The following is an 18,272-nucleotide window of genomic DNA, read 5'->3' on the forward strand; positions in this document are numbered from 1 at the left end:
TTTGCGGCTCTGCACATGTGCAGTGTGTACGGCTCTCCCTGAAGCGTCTTCTGGGTAAAAGTGACGTCATCATAGGGTTTTCCCTAGCCCAGGTGATGCTGGAGTAGCCGCCCACGCCTGCTCAGTGTGCTTTAGCTCTGCAGCCGTGACAGGTGCTGCAAATGATTTGATATACACTAGTGTATAAATTTGTCCATTCCCCTCCTTTGTCCACGGTCCCCTGAGGAAGTCATCACGAAATACGTATTGGGACTGCTCCCCCTGTGCGTCTGCATGTGAGTTTTACATTTGGTGGATTCCTTGCCGGGCTATGTGTTTGGGTAAATGTGCCTATGATTCTTTACTTAGTACTGCTCTGTCTTTCACATTGAATCTGTTTGCTGTGAAGGCACTTACACTGGCCCTGCTGGGAATATACCCTTGTGTTTACCCTGCTAGATCCATGCAGCCTCACATGGGGATTTCTTGTTCGCTCTCATGTGTCTTTTTACCTCCTTACCTGTTATAATGTTTTATATCCCATGTAAAATTATATGCTTGACCCAATCAATTAAAGATTTTTCTATGTGCAATTTGCATTGTTGTTGGTGGTTTTTGGGCCATGGGATATAATGGTATATGAGGCAAATCCAAAGACTTCTCTTTTTTGTCGTTTTTATATGTTCCTGAAGTTGTTGCCTTTCACTTCATTGAAGTCTGTTGTGACTGTCTTGGGTGTTGTTAATTCCCGAGGAAGTGCATGAGGCGTCTTAAGGAGTGCGACTGACCTTGACGGAGAGTCTGCACCCCAGTCTGTAGTGACCGCTGCTTGTCCAGCGGAAGCTTCACTAGCGCTGAGAGGGTATGAAACTCCATGCCAAGATACGTTAGTGATTGGGTCGGTGACAGGTTTGACTTTGAGAAGTCGATGATCCACCCGAACGTCTGGAGAGTCTCCAGCGCAACATTCAGGCTGAGTTGGCATGCCTCTTGAGAGGGTGCCTTGACAAGTAGATCGTCCAAGTAAGGGATCACAGAGTGTCCCTGTGAGTGCAAGACTGCTACCACTGCCGCCATGACCTTGGTGAACACCCGTGGGGTTGTCGCCAGACCGAATGGCAGAGCTACGAACTGAAGATGGTCGTCTCCCATCACGAAACGTAGAAAACATTGGTGCTCTGTAGCAATCGGCACGTGGAGATAAGCATCTTTGATGTCTATTGATGCTAGGAAATATCCTTGAGACATTGAGGCAATGACGGAGCGGAGGGTTTCATCCGGAACCGCCTGGCCTCCACGTGATTGTTGAGCAGTTTTAGGTCCAGAACGGAACGGAAAGAGCCATCCTTTTTTGGCACCACAACCAGATTGGAGGAAAACCGTGTCTTGTTCCTGAAGAGGAACAGGGATTACCACTCCTTCTGCCTGCAGAAGAGCATCGGCTCGGTGGGGAGGTGGGGACGTTCTGAAGAATCGAGTCGGAGGACGAGAACAGAACTCTGTCCTGTGCACGTGGGCACAATGTCCCTCACCCACCGGTCTGTGACCTGTGGCAGCTAAATGTCGCCAAAGGCGAGCGAGTCTGCCATCAACCGCGGATGCGGAGAGATGAGAGAGCTGAGAGTCATGAGGAGACCGCCTTGGTAGCGGTTCCTCCGGCTGCCTTCCTTGGGCGTGATTGAGCCCCCGGAAACTGAGCCCCTCTGAGGCTTTTCAGCTCTTTTGGACGAGGACAATTGGGACCTGCCCGAGCTTGGGAAGGACCGAAATCTCGACTGTCCTTCCAGGACAGCATTAAGGGGTAAGTCGCAATGCAGACATTGCGAGGTTACGGACGCCCCTGCGGCACAAATGTACATATGCTCAAGACCAGCTGTGCAAGAACAGCTGAAAAGCTTAGGGTGCCCATACGGCTGTAAAAGCCGGAGCAACCGACACGCCGATAGCCTCATAGACAGATTTCAACCAGAGTCCATCTGTCTGGCATCTTTAAGTGAAGTCCCATCTCCACTGCAACTATAGCTCTAGCCGCAAGCCTGGAGATTGGAGAATCCACCTTTTGGACCCTGGGTCCCGCGCTTGACCACGTCAGGGGGAAAAGGATAACGTGTATCCTTAATACGTTTGGAGAAAACGCTTATCTGGTAAGCGTGGTGTTCCTGGACTGCTTCTCTGAAGTCAGCGTGGCCAGAAAAATACTCAATATACGTTTGAGCTACTGAAATGGGACTTCTCCTGCTGTGAAGCTGACTCCTCCGCTGGGGGAGCTGAGGGAGAAAGATCCAACATTCCATTGATGGACGCTATAGGATCATTCCTTATGGCGTCACCATCCGGTGTATCCGGATTGAGAGCGTTGTCAGGATCAAAGTCCTGATGAGCTACGTCTGCCTCATCATACAGAGAGCCTCCTGGGACCCCCCCCGGAGCACCGATTTTATTCCCAATGAGGGTGGCCAGGGAGTAATGATCCAGATTGCCCATGGCCTGTCCGGACTGCAAGTCTCTATCCCATTGCAACTCCATCCCTGTCCTTGGACAGGGTTGACAGGTGGTTCCTTTGGCCACGTCTAGTAGAGACCCCGGCTGACCAAGTGCTCCAGGGGAGCATTGCACACAATGGGGTTCAGTGCCGTGGAACAGTATCACATGCAGTAAAAACAGCATCGAAAGCCTGTGTTGCTTATATGCTGCTGCCGACTAGCCATCTAGGACATAGAGCCAAGAATGGCGACCGTACAATGCAATGTATAGCATACAAGCATAAAGTACAATGAACACTGCAGCACATGCAATACAAGCAGCATTGAAAGCCTGTGCCTTGGCACCCCTGCTTTTCTGCTGCTGTAGACTAGCCATCTAGGGGAATATAGCCCAGAATATCGACCATACAGTGCAATGTATAGCATACAAGCATAAGTACAAATGAACACTGCAACCCCTGCAATACAAGCAGCATAGAAAATCTGTGCCTCAGCACCCCTGCTTTTCTGCTGCTGTAGTCTAGTCATTCTAGGCGAAAATAGCCCAGACTAGCGACCGTACAGTGCAGTGTATAGCATACAAGCATAAATACACATGAACAATTCAAGACATGCAATAGAAGCAGCATAGAAAGCCTGTGCCTTAGCACCCCTGCTTTCCTGCTGCTGATGTGTCGCCATCTAAGAGGGCATATAGCCAAAAATAGCGACCTATGCAGTGTAAGCATAAAAATACAAATGGACAACTGCGGTATTTAGTGGGGTCAGCACTTCAGGTGCCGCTTACCGCCCGCCTATAAGCGGGTGTGTGGTCGCCCTAGTCCTGTGCCTGGTTGCCCAGAGTCCGATTCTCAGCTCGGACTGCAGGAATGGCTGCCGGCGTCCTTCTCCAGCTCGTGTGAGTAGGGGCGGGCCGTGGGCGTGCCCCCAAGTCAGAGCGGGAAACCGGCGTCCCACAGTGTCCAGTGAGAGGGCTGGAGCATGTAAATAAGGCTCCAGCCCTCGGCGCTGCTGATTGTACAGCGTCTCTCCCCTACCCTGATTGACAGGGTGGGGGCGGGAACGAAGCGGAGCTAGGCCGCAAAAGCCGGGGACTGGATTTATAAGCGCCGCCGCCGTAAAAGCGCGGTCGGCGCTAAGTCCCCGGCGCACTACAAGTCCCAGCCGCGCCGCCGCTCCCGGAGCGTCCGGCGCGGTAGTTCCCCATACATAAAGTCACTCAGCTAGGCTGCAGTGACTGTAACCCTTTACTGTCCCCGGCGCACTAGCACACCCAGCAAGTCTGGAGTGTGCTGTGCCTGTGCGTACGGGGACACAGAGTACCTGAATGGTGCAGGGCCATGTCCCTGAACGGTACCCAGCTCCGTATCCAGCAGGTTCAATGGGTCTGTGGATGGAACCCGGCCTCAGGGCTTTGGGGCCGGTAAGATCCCACTTCCTCAGAGCCCCTCAGGGGGATGTGGAAGGAAAACAGCATGTGGGCTCCAGCCGCCGTACCAGCAATAGGTACCTCAACCTTACAAACCACAAGCGGGGTGAGAAGGGAGCATGCTGGGGGCCCTATATGGGCCCTCTTTTCTTCCATCCGATATAGTCAGCAGCTACTGCTGACTAAACAGTGGAGCTATGCGTGGATGTCTGACCTCCTTCGCACAAAGCAGAAAACTGGTGAGCCAGTGATCCCACTGGGGGTGTATAGCCAGAAGGGGAGGGGCCTTACACTTTTTAGTGTAATGCTTTGTGTGGCCTCCGGAGGCAGTAGCTATACACCCAATCGTCTGGGTCTCCCAATGGAGCGACGAAGAAAAGGATTCTTAGATCAGTTATAAATTGAGCCTACAAATGAAGGGAATTTTGTTTACTTACCGTAAATTCCTTTTCTTCTAGCTCCAATTGGGAGACCCAGACAATTGGGTGTATAGCTTCTGCCTCCGGAGGCCACACAAAGTATTACACTTAAAAGTGTAAAGCCCCTCCCCTTCTGCCTATACACCCCCCGTGCATCACGGGTTCCTCAGTTTTAGTGCAAAAGCAAGAAGGAGGAAAGCTAATAAATTGGCTTAAAGTAACTTCAATCCGAAGAAATTTCGGAGAACTGAAACCATTCAACATGAACAACATGTGTACACGAAAAAACAACAGCCCGAAGGGAACAGGGCGGGTGCTGGGTCTCCCAATTGGAGCTAGAAGAAAAGGAATTTACGGTAAGTAAACAAAATTCCCTTCTTCTTTGTCGCTCCATTGGGAGACCCAGACAATTGGGACGTCCAAAAGCTGTCCCTGGGTGGGTAAAATAATACCTCGTAATAGAGCCGTAAAAACGGCCCGTTCCTACAGGTGGACAACCGCCGCCTGAAGGACTCGTCTACCTAGGCTGGCATCCGCCGAAGCATAGGTATGCACCCGATAGTGTTTGGTGAAAGTGTGCGGGCTCGACCAGGTAGCCGCCTGGCACACCTGCCTGATTGAGATGAAAGGTGGATACCACCTTAGGAAGAAATTCCGGAACCGGGCGCAGCACCACCTTGTCCTGGTGAAACACCAGGAAAGGAGCCTTGCATGACAACGCTGCCAGCTCAGACACTCTCCAAAGTGATGTGACTGCTACTAGGAAGACCACCTTCTGCGAAAGGCGAGAAAGAGAAATATCCTTCAAAGGCTCGAAAGGTGGCTTCTGAAGGGCCCTCAGAACCCTGTTCAGATCTCAGGGTTCTAACGGCCGCCTGTAAGGAGGGACAATGTGACAAACCCCCTGCAGGAACGTGCGTACCTGAGAAAGCCTGGCAAGACGCTTCTGAAAGAACACAGAAAGCGCTGAGACTTGTCCCTTAAGGGAGCTGAGCGACAAACCTTTTTCCAATCCTGATTGAAGAAAGGAAAGAAAAGTGGGCAAGGCAAATGGCCAGGGAGAAAACCCCTGATCAGAGTACCAAGATAAGAATATCTTCCACGTCCTGTGGTAGATCTTGGCAGACGTTGGTTTCCTGGCCTGTCTCATAGTGGCAATGACCTCTTGAGAAAACCCTGAAGACGCTAGGATCCAGGACTCAATGGCCACACAGTCAGGTTGAGGGCCGCAGAATTCAGATGGAAAAAACGGCCCTTGAGACCGCAAATCTGGTCGGTCTGGTAGTGCCCACGGTTGGCCCACCGTGAGATGCAACAGATCCGGGTACCACGACCTCCTCGGCCAGTCTGGAGCGACGAGAATGGCGCGGCGGCAGTCTGACCTGATCTTGCGTAACACTCTGGACAACAGTGCCAGAGGTGGAAACACATAAGGGAGTTGAAACTGCGACCAATCCTGAACTAATGCGTCTGCCGCCAGAGCTCTGTGATCGTGAGATCGTGCCATGAATGCCGTGACCTTGTTGTTGTGCCGGGACGCCATTAGGTCGACGTCCGGCATCCCCCAGCGGCAACAGATCTCCTGAAACACGTCCGGGTGGAGGGACCATTCCCCTGCGTCCATGTCCTGGCGACTGAGAAAATCTGCTTCCCAGTTTTCTACGCCCGGGATGTGAACTGCGGATATGGTGGAGGCCGTGGCTTCCACCCACATCACAAACCGCCGGACTTCCTGGAAGGCTTGCCGACTGCGTGTTCCGCCTTGGTGGTTGATGTGAGCCACCGCTGTGGAGTTGTCCGACTGAATTCGGATCTGCTTGCCTTCCAGCCACTGCTGGAACGCTTTTAGGGCAAGATACACTGCCCTGATCTCCAGAACATTGATCTGAAGGGAGGACTCTTGCTGAGTCCACGTACCCTGAGCCCTGTGGTGGAGAAAGACTGCTCCCCACCCTGACAGACTCGCGTCCGTCGCGACCACCTCCCAGGATGGGAGTAGGAAGGATTTCCCCTTTGACAATGAAGTGGGAAGAAGCCACCACCGAAGGGAAGCTTTGGCTGCCTGAGAGAGGAAGACGTTCCTGTCGAGGGACGTCGACTTCCTGTCCCATTTGCGTAGGATGTCCCATTGAAGAGGACGCAGGTGAAACTGCGCGAAAGGGACTGCCTCCATTGCTGCCCCCATCTTCCCTAGGAAGTGCATGAGGCGCCTCAAGTGGAGTGACTGACCTTGAAGGAGAGATTACAACCCTGTCTGCAGTGACCGCTGTTTGTTCAGCGGAAGCATCACCATCGCTGAGAGGGTATGAAGCTCCATGCCAAGATATGTCAGCGATTGGGCCGGTGTCAGATTTGACTTTGGAAAATTGATGATCCACCCGAAACTCTGGAGAGTCTCCAGAGTAGCGTTGAGGCTGTGTTGGCATGCCTCTTGAGAGGGTGCCTTGACCAGCAGATCGTCTAAGTAAGGGATCACCGAGAGACCCTGAGAGTGGAGGACCGCTACTACTGTAGCCATGACCTTGGTGAAAACCCGTGGGGCTGTCGCCAGGCCGAACGGCAGTGCCACGAACTGAAGGTGTTCGTCTCCTATGGCGAAGCGCAGGAAGCGCTGATGCTCTGGAGCAATCGGTACGCGGAGATAAGCATCTTTGATATCGATCGATGCAGGGAAATCTCCTTGGGACATTGAGGCGATAACGGAGCGGAGGGATTCCATCCGGAACCGCCTGGTCTTTACGTGTTTGTTGAGCAGTTTTAGGTCCAGGACAGGACGGAAAGACCCGTCCCTTCTTTGGAACCACAAACAGGTTGGCGTAAAAACCGTGACCCTGTTGCTGAAGAGGAACCGGGACCACCACTCCTTCTGCCTTCAGAGTGTCCACCGCCTGCATAAGAGCATCGGCTCGCTCGGGAGGCGGAGATGTTCTGAAGAATCGAGTCGGAGGACGAGAGCTGAACTCTATCTTGTAACCGTGAGACAGAATGTCTCTCACCCATCGGTCTTGGACATGTGGCAACCAGGCGTCGCAAAAGCGGGAGAGCCTGCCACCGACCGAGGATGCGGGTTGGGGAGGCCGAAAGTCATGAGGAGGCCGCTTTGGGAGCGGTTCCTCCGGTGGTCTTTTTAGGACGTGACTTAGACCGCCATGAATCAGAGTTCCTCTGATCCTTCTGAGGCCTTTTGGACGAGGAGAATTGGGACCTGCCCGCGCCCCAAAAGGACCGAAACCTCGACTGTCCCCTCCTCTGTTGGGGTATGTTTGGTTTGTCCTGGGGTAAGGATGTATCCCTTCCCTTGGATTGTTTGATGATTTCAACCAATCGCTCACCAAACAAGTTGTTGCCAGAAAATGGCAAACTGGTTAAGCACTTTTTTGGAAGCAGAATCTGCCTTCCATTCCCGTAGCCACAAGGTCCTGCGTATTGCCACCGAATTGGCGGATGCAACCGCCGTACGGCTCGCAGAGTCCAGGACAGCATTAATAGCGTAGGACGCAAATGCCGATGTCTGAGAGGTTAGGAACGCCACTTGCGGCGCAGACGTACGTGTGACTGCGTCAATTTGCGCTTGACCCGCTGAGATAGCTTGGGGTGCCCATACGGCTGCGACTGCTGGAGCAAAAGACGCGCCGATAGCTTCATAGATGGATTTCAACCAGAGCTCCATCTGTCTGTCAGTGGCATCGTTGAGTGAAGCCCCATCTTCCACTGCAACTATGGATCTAGCCGCCAGTCTGGAGATTGGAGGATCCACCTTGGGACACTGAGCCCAGCCCTTGACCACGTGAGGGGGGAAGGGATAACGTGTATCCTTAAGGCGCTTAGAAAACGCTTATCTGGACAAGCTCGGTGTTCCTGGACTGCCTCTCTGAAGGCAGAGTGGTCCAGAAACATACTCGTTGTACGCTTGGGAAACCTGAAGCGGAATTTCTCCTGCTGAGAAGCGGACTCCTCCACTGGAGGAGCTGAGGGAGAAATATCCACCATTTGAATGATGGACGCGATAAGATCATACACTATGGCGTCCCCATCAGGAGTCTCACGGTTGAGAGCGGCCTCAGGATCAGAATCCTGATCAGCTACCTCCGCTTCATCATACAGAGAGTCCTCCCGCTGAGACCCTGAACAATGTGATGATGTCGAGGGAATTTCCCAGCGAGCTCGCTTAGGCGGTCTGGGGCTGCGGTCCGTGTCAGAGACCTCACCCTGGGATCTATGAGACACCCCGGGAGCACCTTGTTGTTCCAATTGAGGGGGACCAGGGTGCAATGATTCAACAGTGCCCATGGTCTGAGATACCGGTCTGGACTGCAAGGCTTCTAGTATCTTAGCCATAGTCTCAATAAGTCTATCAGTAAAAACTGCAAACTCCGTCCCCGTCACCTGGACAGTGTTAGCAGGTGGTTCCCCCTGGGCCACCCTTAGCAGAGGCTCCGGCTGAGTAAGTGCCACAGGGGCCGAGCATTGCACACAATGAGGGTCAGTGGAACCTGCCGGTAGTATAGCCGTACATGCGGCGCAGGCAGCATAGTAAGCCTGTGCTTTGGCACCCTTGCTTTATGTGGACGACATGCTGTTGTCTCCTCTGAGCAATCCAGGAGGGTATATAGCCAAAAATCAACCGTGCACCATACAGTGTAAAGTATAGCCTATAAGCATATAATCTATATGTACACTTCTGCACTAGTGGGGCCAGCACCTCAGGTGCTGCTTACCGCCCGCTCAAAGCGGTTGTGTTGATCCCAGAATCACTGCCTGGGTCTCCCAGCGCTTGTCTCCCCTCTCCAGCGTCAGACGAGCTGACAGGAATGGCTGCCGGCGTCCTGAGGAGAGGAGGGGGCCGTGGGCGTGCCCTAGAAAGTGCGGGAATCCGGTGCCCCACTGTGCACAGTGAGGGGGGTGGAGTATGCAAAGCACGTTCCAGCCCTCAGCGCTGACGTCCTGTACAGCGTCTCGCCCTTCCCCTGACTGACAGGTCTGGGGGCGGGAAAAGAGTGAGACTAGGCCGCAAAAGCCGGGGACTAAAGTTATAAGCGCGGCCGGCGTATAAGCGCGGTCGGCGCGGTAGTCCCCGGCGTACTAACACTCCCAGGCGCGCTGCAGTGTGAAATGGCAGCGCGCGGTCAGCGCGGTAGTCCCCAGTAAACTAACACACCCAGCCACGCTGCAGTGTGTGATGGCACAAGCGCGGTCAGCGCTGCGGTCCCCGGCGCACTAACACACCCAGCAATGCTGGAGTGTTTCTGTGCGCGGTCCCCACGGGGACACAGAGTACCTCAAAGTAGCAGGGCCTTGTCCCTGACGATACTCGGCTCCTTGTCCAGCATAGTCCCCAGGGGCTGTGGATGGAGCACGGTCTCAGTGCCTGGAGACCGATTAGGATCCCACTTCACCCAGAGCCCATCAAGGGATGGGGAAGGAAAACAGCATGTGGGCTCCAGCCTCCGTACCCGCAATGGATACCTCAACCTTAACAACACCGCCGACAAGAGTGGGGTGAGAAGGGAGCATGCTGGGGGCCCTGTTATGGGCCCTCTTTTCTTCCATCCGACATAGTCAGCAGCTGCTGCTGACTAAGCTGTGGAGCTATGCGTGGATGTCTGCCTCCTTCGCACAAAGCATGAAAACTGAGGAACCCGTGATGCACGGGGGCTGTATAGGCAGAAGGGGAGGGGCTTTACACTTTTAAGTGTAATACTTTGTGTGGCCTCCGGAGGCAGAAGCTATACACCCAATTGTCTGGGTCTCCCAATGGAGCGACAAAGAAAACATGGCTCCACAGATAAACAAGTTTAAATTATGCAATAATACCTCAGTCTAATAGAAAAGTCTCCTCCATCAGCCGTGTCGCTCCGCATCATATTTCCATACCCGCTTATTTTCCTTTTCTGTAACTGATCAACATATGATGAACTCTTTTTGTCATTTTTATTCTATGTAGAATACATCTATTTATTTTTACATTTTGAAGTCTATCTTTCATGCTCCTCATCACGTTCTTACTTTAAAAATTTATAGTAAGACATACTTTCACAGCACTAGCCAATATTACCCAATTATGAAGCTGGAAACAACAGTAAAAGAACTTTCTATAAATGAGGTAAAATAAGGAGTCTACACATACTGTATTTTTCAGACTATATGACGCACTTTTTTCCCCCCAAATGTTGGGGAAAGTGGGGGGTGCGTCTTATAGTCTGAATGTAGGGCTGCGGGTAATGAGGGTGCTGTGGTGGAGCGGATTATCGGGGGCATGAGCAGTGCCTGCCATGACCACGTGGGCCCCCTTATTTCATATGCATGCCCATCCTCCTGCCCATCATCCCTCAGGGCTGAAGCCGGTGCTGACAGGTGGGCGGGATGATGGGCAGGGGATGTGCGCATAATTAACAGCCGGCCCGCGTGATCACCCCTGGCAACTACAGCCTGGAGTGATCATGTGCGGCTGTATTCACTGCTCCCCACGCATTGAATAAGTACGGTATACTCACCCGCCACCGTTGTCTGCAGCATCGCGATCTCCTCCTGTCTGCTGGCCAGCTGATCTGTGTAGAGAGCGGTGATAACAGCGATGACGTTATCGCCGTGCGCACTTCTAGTCTCCACACAGGTCAGCTGACAGGCAGACAGGAGGACGAGAGATACTGCAGACAATGGTGACGACTCCACACAGGTCAGCGGCGCTGAAAGGAGGAGGAGCGATGCTGCGTGGAGCGAGGAAAGGTAAGTATAAACGTTTATTTTTTTGTGTGCCACAGGATACAGGCCATATAGCAGGATGGGGGGTATATATCAGGATGGATGGTGGTATATAGCAGGATGGGGGTATATATCAGGATGGACTTGGGTATATAGCAGGATGGGGGTATATAGCAGGATGGAAGGGGGTATATAGCAGGATGGCGGTATATAGCAGGATAAGGTCATATACCAGGATGTCGCTATGTAGCAGAATGGGGGCTATACCATGATGGCGATAGATAGCAGGATGGGAATATATACCAGGATGGGGTACATATAAAAGGCAGGAGGATCATTACCAGGATGGGGTACCTGGGTAGAGAATTTGAGGACATTACCCCCATAACAGTGTCAGCAGCAGACCCTTGCCCCATAAGTGTGTCATGACCACATTTTTTGCTCAAAATTTAATTTTCCTATTTTATTTCTCTAAAACCAGGGTGCATCTTATAGTCCGAAAAATACTGTAATCTCTGAACTTGCAGTGGGTGCTCAGCTTTCTATTGAGAGCAGGGGTCCTGCTCAAATGTTTGAGGTTCGAGGTACCCATCATCTTAGTCATTAATCCCTTTGATAATTGAGGGAGAGAGCATGCTGTGTCATAGTAACAGAGAAGTCATTTGGGTGGGAGCCATTCATGTGAATAGTCATGCAGTCTGCGCTAAATAATTCCCTCTTGTGGCATGATGTCACCAGAGCCGCTCCAGAAATCCTGCACATACTCTAATGACTACTGTTAGTATAGTGTATGTAACATATACTATGAGAACCATCTCTGGTCTTATCTGCGCAGTGTATGGCCATCAGTCTCACCGGGCATGCCCTGGACGTGGTGAAATCATTGGCACATCAATAATGTTGGCATAATTACAGCCTGGACTACATGACTATGCACAGGAATGGCCCCGCACAGATGACCTCTTGGGGACATTTTGCATAAAACATGCTCAGGCTTCTAATTCATTTTTACAATTTTCGTTTTCAGATTATATAAAGTATTTCTGTGAAGCTGGTCAGGAGCTGAAAAGCGTAGTGTTGGATTAGTGCAATAATCTAAGACATGGGCTCATTTAAAATTATGTTCAGATGGATTTTTGGAGGAATTTGAAAATTAGGAGGTCTTCCAACAGATACAGTTTTAGGAAATGCTCTTTTTTTATAGGAACCTGTTGGAGTTTTTCTTCTCCTAAATCGTTTTTTCCCCAGCCTTTTCATTTGACAATGCAGAGTATGGAGCGGATTCTGGCTGCAGTATTGACTGTAGAATTATACAATACAACACAGAGAAAGGTCCGCCTGTGCAGGCCGGGAATGGCCCTGCAAGTGTCAGAGAAACAAATTAAAAAAAACGATTAAAGGGGTACTCCAGGGAGAGAAGACATTTTAATACTGTCCCTGCACACAAACTATAAAGATGAGATGCCCAGTGCAGCTCTATAGTCCTCACAATACCTGTAATTCAGTGTGACAGCAGCCGCTCTTCACTGCTCCCCCTCCACTCTGGGACGTTACATCACACATCAGTGTGAATCTCCCTGCTGTCACTATCAGCCAGACTCCTGATATCTGCTTCCCACAGTCAGAGAAGGGACATGGCTGCCTCCCCGTTCCCTGCAGAGAAGCAGCTATTATCAGGGGATTGGCTGGTAGTGACAGCAGGGAGCGTCACACTCCTGTGACATAACGTCCCAGAGGAGAGGAGGAGCATGAAGACCGGCTCCTATCACACTTAATTAGGCTATGTTCACACGCTGCATCTTTTCTTAACCACAAAGATGCAGCATTTTTGGCCCCCCAAAAAATGCACCCGCCGCAAAAACGGCTGTGTCGAAAGAGAGAAGTCCAACAACAAAATTGCAAAGTGATAATAAAACATCTTTATTTTTATCAATATAAAAAAACTCAACGAGAGCATTAAATTATAAAAAAAAAAAAATTTTTATGAAGAAACAACTTTCCAACGGGTATAAGAAGCCCACAAACTATAACTCCTCATTGCTACTGACAATGAACACATTTTAAACACTGGAAACACCGGCTTTAGTGCCCCCTTTTGTCTCTAGGACAGAGCTGGCATAACCTCAGACTTGGGCTTTTCTGTTAACAAAAGTTTTTTTTAACAAGTTGCATAAAATAACATAAGACCTTAATACAGTTTAAACCAGAAGTTTACATACACTATCTAAAAAAAGACACATCTGCAGTTTTTTCTCACTGACATGAAATTCAGAATAAACCTCTTATTTTAGGTCAAAATTATTTATATTTGCCAAATGCCAGAATAATGAAAGAGGTTTAAAAGGCATTTACGGTATATATAAAGTCTGCAAAGTCAAAAGTTTACATACTCTAAGAGTACTATGCTTTTAAACAAAATGGGACAGTCCATATGATGGTGTCATGTCTTTGGAAGCTTCTAATAGGTTTATTGGCAACATGTGAGTTTGAGACACACCTTTGGATGTATTTTAATGCACACCTGTAACACACTGCTTCTTTGTGTAGCATCATGGGAAAGTCAAAAAGGAATCGGCCAAGATGTCAGAAAGAGAATCTGCACAAGTCTGAATAATCCTTGGGTGCAATTTCCAGATACCTGAAGGGGCCTCGTTCATCTGTACAAACAATTATACACAAGTACAAACAAGATGGGAATGTCCAGCCACCATACCGCTCAGGAAGGTGTTGGGATCTTTGTACCGGAGATGAACGTGCTTTGGTCAGATCAATCCTATTGAAAATTTACGGGGAAAGCTAAAGGCCGGTGCGAGCAAGGTGAGCTACAAACATGGCTCAGTTACACCAGTTCTGTCAGGAGGAATATGCCCAAATTCCTACCAACTATTGTGAGAAACTTGTGGAAAAATAGCCAAAACGTTTGACTCAAGTCATACTAATGAAATGTATGTAAACTTTTGACTTTGCAGAAAGTAAAAAAAAAGAAAAAAAAAGCCTTAAAACTGTCATTATTCTGGCAAATATAAATAATTTTGGTTCCTAATAGACCGAAAATGGGAAAGGTTTTTTTCTGATTTCATGTCAGATCATGAGAAAAACCTGCAGATGTGTCTTTTTAGTTAGTGTACATAAACTTCTGGTTTATGATGTTTTATCCCAGCCCATCCTTGCAGCCACGGATTCTTTGGGCAAGCTGCATGTCCTTTGGAATAATTGTTATTCGATTAGCATGGAGGCTGCATAAGTTGGAGTCTTCAAACAGCCGTGCAAGGAAGGCCTCGGCAGACTGCGGAGAGAGGAAATGTATGAGAGTTAAAATATCTGCCATAGACGTGACTGCTAATAATCACATGTCCGGTGTATGTGCAGCAAAAACACTATTTCAGGCCATTATAATAATAATAAGTTGATTTTTATAGCGCCAACAAATTCCATAGCACTTTACAATCAGGTGGGGGCTTGTACAGACAAAAACAAAATAGCACATAGTTCAGCAGATACAGTAGGAATGAGGGCCCTGCTCAAAAACATACAATCCATGGGGAAATAGGGGGGCACAAAAGGTTGAACTGCAGTTTGACACTTGTGAAACAGCCGTCGTCCCGATGCACCCCGCTCCAACCTTACCTGCACCCCGTTCCCCGGTGATTTTATGGATCTTCAATAAAGGACACTTGGACATTACTGGTGAGTGCGGCTGCTTCTTTTCTTCTGATGTTTTATGGAACTTTGCTTGTTGCAGCGCACCACTTCATAGTCCTGTCCTAAATGCTTCAGTATCATTGTTACTTAAGTGGAGTTTTCAGTAAGCGGGTGGTGCTAAACCTCTACATTGTAACAGGTCTATCTATCCTGCAATTTCCATAAATCCAAGACTTTTCTTTTTTGTGCTACAGTTTCACGGTTGAGTGTCTAGTGGTTATATTACAAAGCTTTCCATATACACTGTTATTTTAGATTTATGCAAAGGTTGTTGAAATTAACATTTCAGAACGGATTTTATTTGTTGCGGTTATGACTCTTGAAAGAAAAGGAGGGGCAATATAACTTTTTTTATTTTTCCTTCAACATAGCCATAGGAAGGCTTCTTTTTATGTGGGACGGGTTATAATTTTGAATGACACCATTCACTCTACCATTTATTGTACTGAAGAAAAAAAAATCCAAGAAATAAAATTATGAAAATAAAAATCTGCCATTTTTTTTAACTCTACAGTTATAATGGCCGGCTACATGAGTCGTGTCAGTGCGATTACTAGAATACCAAATTTGTATTTTTATTGGTTTTTTAACCCAAGTTGCAGGAAACCTTCAAGGTAACCCACGAACTGGTGGAGGAAGGTTGAACTAGATGGACCTAGGTCTTTTTTTCAACCTAAGTAACTATGTAACTATGTAACCCGTTATGTGGAAAAAGCCATTACCCTGCAGATCTGGGGTAAATCTGCAGGATAATAGCACTTGGAACCTGAACATTGGACTTCAATCCTCACAGCAGCGTTCAGGTTTCATTCACGAGGGTGGCGCCGCTGCGGCTTCAGCCTCCGCTCCGTGTATGGAGACTGTAACTGTGCCCCCTGACTGCCAGTTCCAATGATGAGCAGTTGTCAGCCAGTGCGGAGGGCCGGGTGGTGGGAAACAGTTGCCTCTCAGGAAACAGAACGGTGACTGCCAGTCCCCCCATCCTTCCCCGTGACTGAGGTTAATTTCCTCCTGGCCTCAAGTTAGATGTGAAAGCGCGGGACAGGTACCACGCGCTATTAACCTGTAGATTAACCCCATATAAGCAAGTCAATAGCATTTTATTTCATGTGACAGGTTCTCTTTAACCCCTTCACGACCTTGGACGGATGGATCCGTCATGGTACCCTGGTACTTAAAGGCCCATGACGGATCTCTCCGTCATGGCGAAATCGCAGCACCAGAGCCCCGGTGACTGCGATCGATTCACACAAACCGCAGATTCGGGAAGGAGGGGACCTGTGCCTGACCTCAGAAGGGGTGGTGCCTCCTCGCCGGACCTACGGAGGCTGTGATTGGCTGACGAACGCCACTCAGTTAATCACAGCCACTGTAATGTTTCAACCATTGAAAGTGGCTGAAACATTGAAATCCATCCCTGATCAGTGCAGCTGTAGCCCTGACCATTGGCTGGAGTTGGGTGACCTCAGCTGGATCACCCTCCCCCTGCTCCAGCAGCTCTGATTGGAGAGACCGGCCTTGTGACCGATCTCTCCAATCACCGTGGACCTGTTGCCGGTGACCGCCCCCCTCAGCTTCACTTCTCGGTCCTGAGCATGCCATTACAGTGAGTGTATACAGTGCAATGGCAGGGCGACAAGCTCCGGTCCCATGCTGTTATGTGACCAGAGCATGGGACCCGGAAGTTGCTGCGCTGCCATTGTACTGTATCAAACCGGCAAAAGCCTCCCGATCCCGCCACCGCCCTCCTCCATCTGCCACCCCTTTCCCCGATCTGCTGCCCGCACCCCCACCTGTCACCCCCGTGATGTGTGCTCCCTCACCTGTCACCCCCATGATGTGTGCTCCCTCACCTGTCACCCCCATGATCTGTGCTCCCTCACCTGTCACCCCCGTGATCTGCTGTCCGCTCTCCCCCCACCTCTCACCCCCATAATCTGTGCTCCCTCACCTGTCACCCCCGTGATCTGTGCTCCCTCACCTATCACCCCCGTGATCTGTGCTCCGTCACCTGTCACTCCCGTGATCTACTGTCCGCTCTCCCCCCACCTCTCACCCCCATGATCTGTGCTCCCTCACCTGTCATCCCCGTGATCTGCGCTCCCTCTCCCACCTCTCACCCTCCCCGATCTGCTGCCTCCTTCATCTCCTGTGATCCTGCTGCCTAGATCCATCCTGTAAGGTAACTATCCTCAATCTCACCTCCCACTCCCCTTCACCCCCCATTTCCCCCTCCCCCCCATCCTCCACTTCCCCCCCATCCTCCGCAGCTCCTGCATCCACTGCGCCCTCACCCATCCGCCACCACCGTCTCCCATTCACAGATGCTCCCTTTATATGCCGCTGCCACCTCCCCCATCGATCCATCCTATAAGTATTGTTCGTGACTCTTTTCTAACTAGTCCCAATCGCATCTCCCACTCCCTCACCCCCCCTCCTTGCCGCCAAATGCTGATCAGCTACGTGATTGGCTGATCAGGTAGGTAATTGTTGCTCGAGTTTTTGCTTTTTTTTGTGCACCTCAAATAAAAAAAAAAAAGACAAAACTGGAACAATTAGGTACCCGATCAGCAATCGTCCTGCAGTCGTACTCGACTTTGGACAGGACTTCTTTTTTCCATCCCACCTACTCCCCCCCCCCCCTTTTTGCATAACATCCGTGCGTGCGCCCTGATTTTTTTTTATGCCATGGGGGTCTAGTTTCCAAAATGGGGTCACATGTGGGGGAGCTCCACTGTTTCGGCACCTCAGGGGCTCTCCAAACACAACATGGAATATGCTAATGATCCCAGACAATATTGCGTTTGAAAAGTCAAATGACGCTCCTTGCATTCCAAGTCCTGTTGTGGACCCAAACATTTGATTTCCACCACATATGACGTATCTGTGTACTCAGGAGAAATTGCACCATACATTTTATGGTGCAATTTTTCCTGATACCCTTGTGAAAAAAAAACTACCTGGTTGAAGTAACAATTTTGGGTAAAAAAAAAAATATATATATTTTCACGGCTCAACTTTATTAACTTTTGTGAAGCCCCCAGAGGTTCAAAGTGCTCAATAAACATCTAGATAAATTCCATGAGGGGTCTAGTTTTCAAAATGGGGTCACATGTGGGGAGCTCCACTGTTTCGGCACCTCAGGGGCTCTCCAAACGCAACATGGTGCGGCTAACGATTCCAACTAATTTTCTGTTCAAAAAGTCAAATGACGCTCCTTCCCTTCCGAGTCCTGCCGCGCGCCCAAACAGTGGTTTTTCGCCACATATGAGGTATCTGCGTACTCAGAAGAAATTGCCCAACAAATTTTGGGGGTTCAATTAATCCTGCTACCCTTGTGAAATGCAATATTTGAGGCTAAATTAACATTTTTGTTGCAAAAAGTAAAATGTTCATTTTTTCCTTCCACATTGCTTTAGTTAACCTTCTTGAATGTGGTTTTGAGTAGCCTGAGGGGTGCAGTTTTTGGAATGGTGTCACTTTTGGGTGTTTTGTGTCATGTAGACCTTTCAAAATCGCTTCAAATGTGATGTGGTCCCTAAAAAAGAGAGAATTTTG

The 18,272-nt window shown here is 49.7% G+C and overlaps 1 protein-coding gene across 3 annotated transcripts in view; it reads right to left on the bottom strand.

The window, feature by feature from the left end:
• Positions 1–13,016: 13,016 nt before the first annotated feature.
• Positions 13,017–18,272, bottom strand: part of LOC142309879 (uncharacterized) — a 71,439-nt gene continuing 66,183 nt past the window's right edge. For all 3 annotated transcript variants that reach the window (XM_075347333.1, XM_075347332.1, XM_075347334.1), the window contains one exon: positions 13,017–14,298. In XM_075347333.1, the coding sequence (XP_075203448.1) occupies positions 14,164–14,298 (135 nt within the window). In that variant the 3' untranslated portion in view covers positions 13,017–14,163. The remainder of the gene's footprint in view (positions 14,299–18,272) is intronic.

This window comes from Anomaloglossus baeobatrachus, chromosome 5 (assembly GCF_048569485.1).
Source record: "Anomaloglossus baeobatrachus isolate aAnoBae1 chromosome 5, aAnoBae1.hap1, whole genome shotgun sequence".
Taxonomy (NCBI): Eukaryota; Metazoa; Chordata; class Amphibia; order Anura; family Aromobatidae; genus Anomaloglossus; species Anomaloglossus baeobatrachus.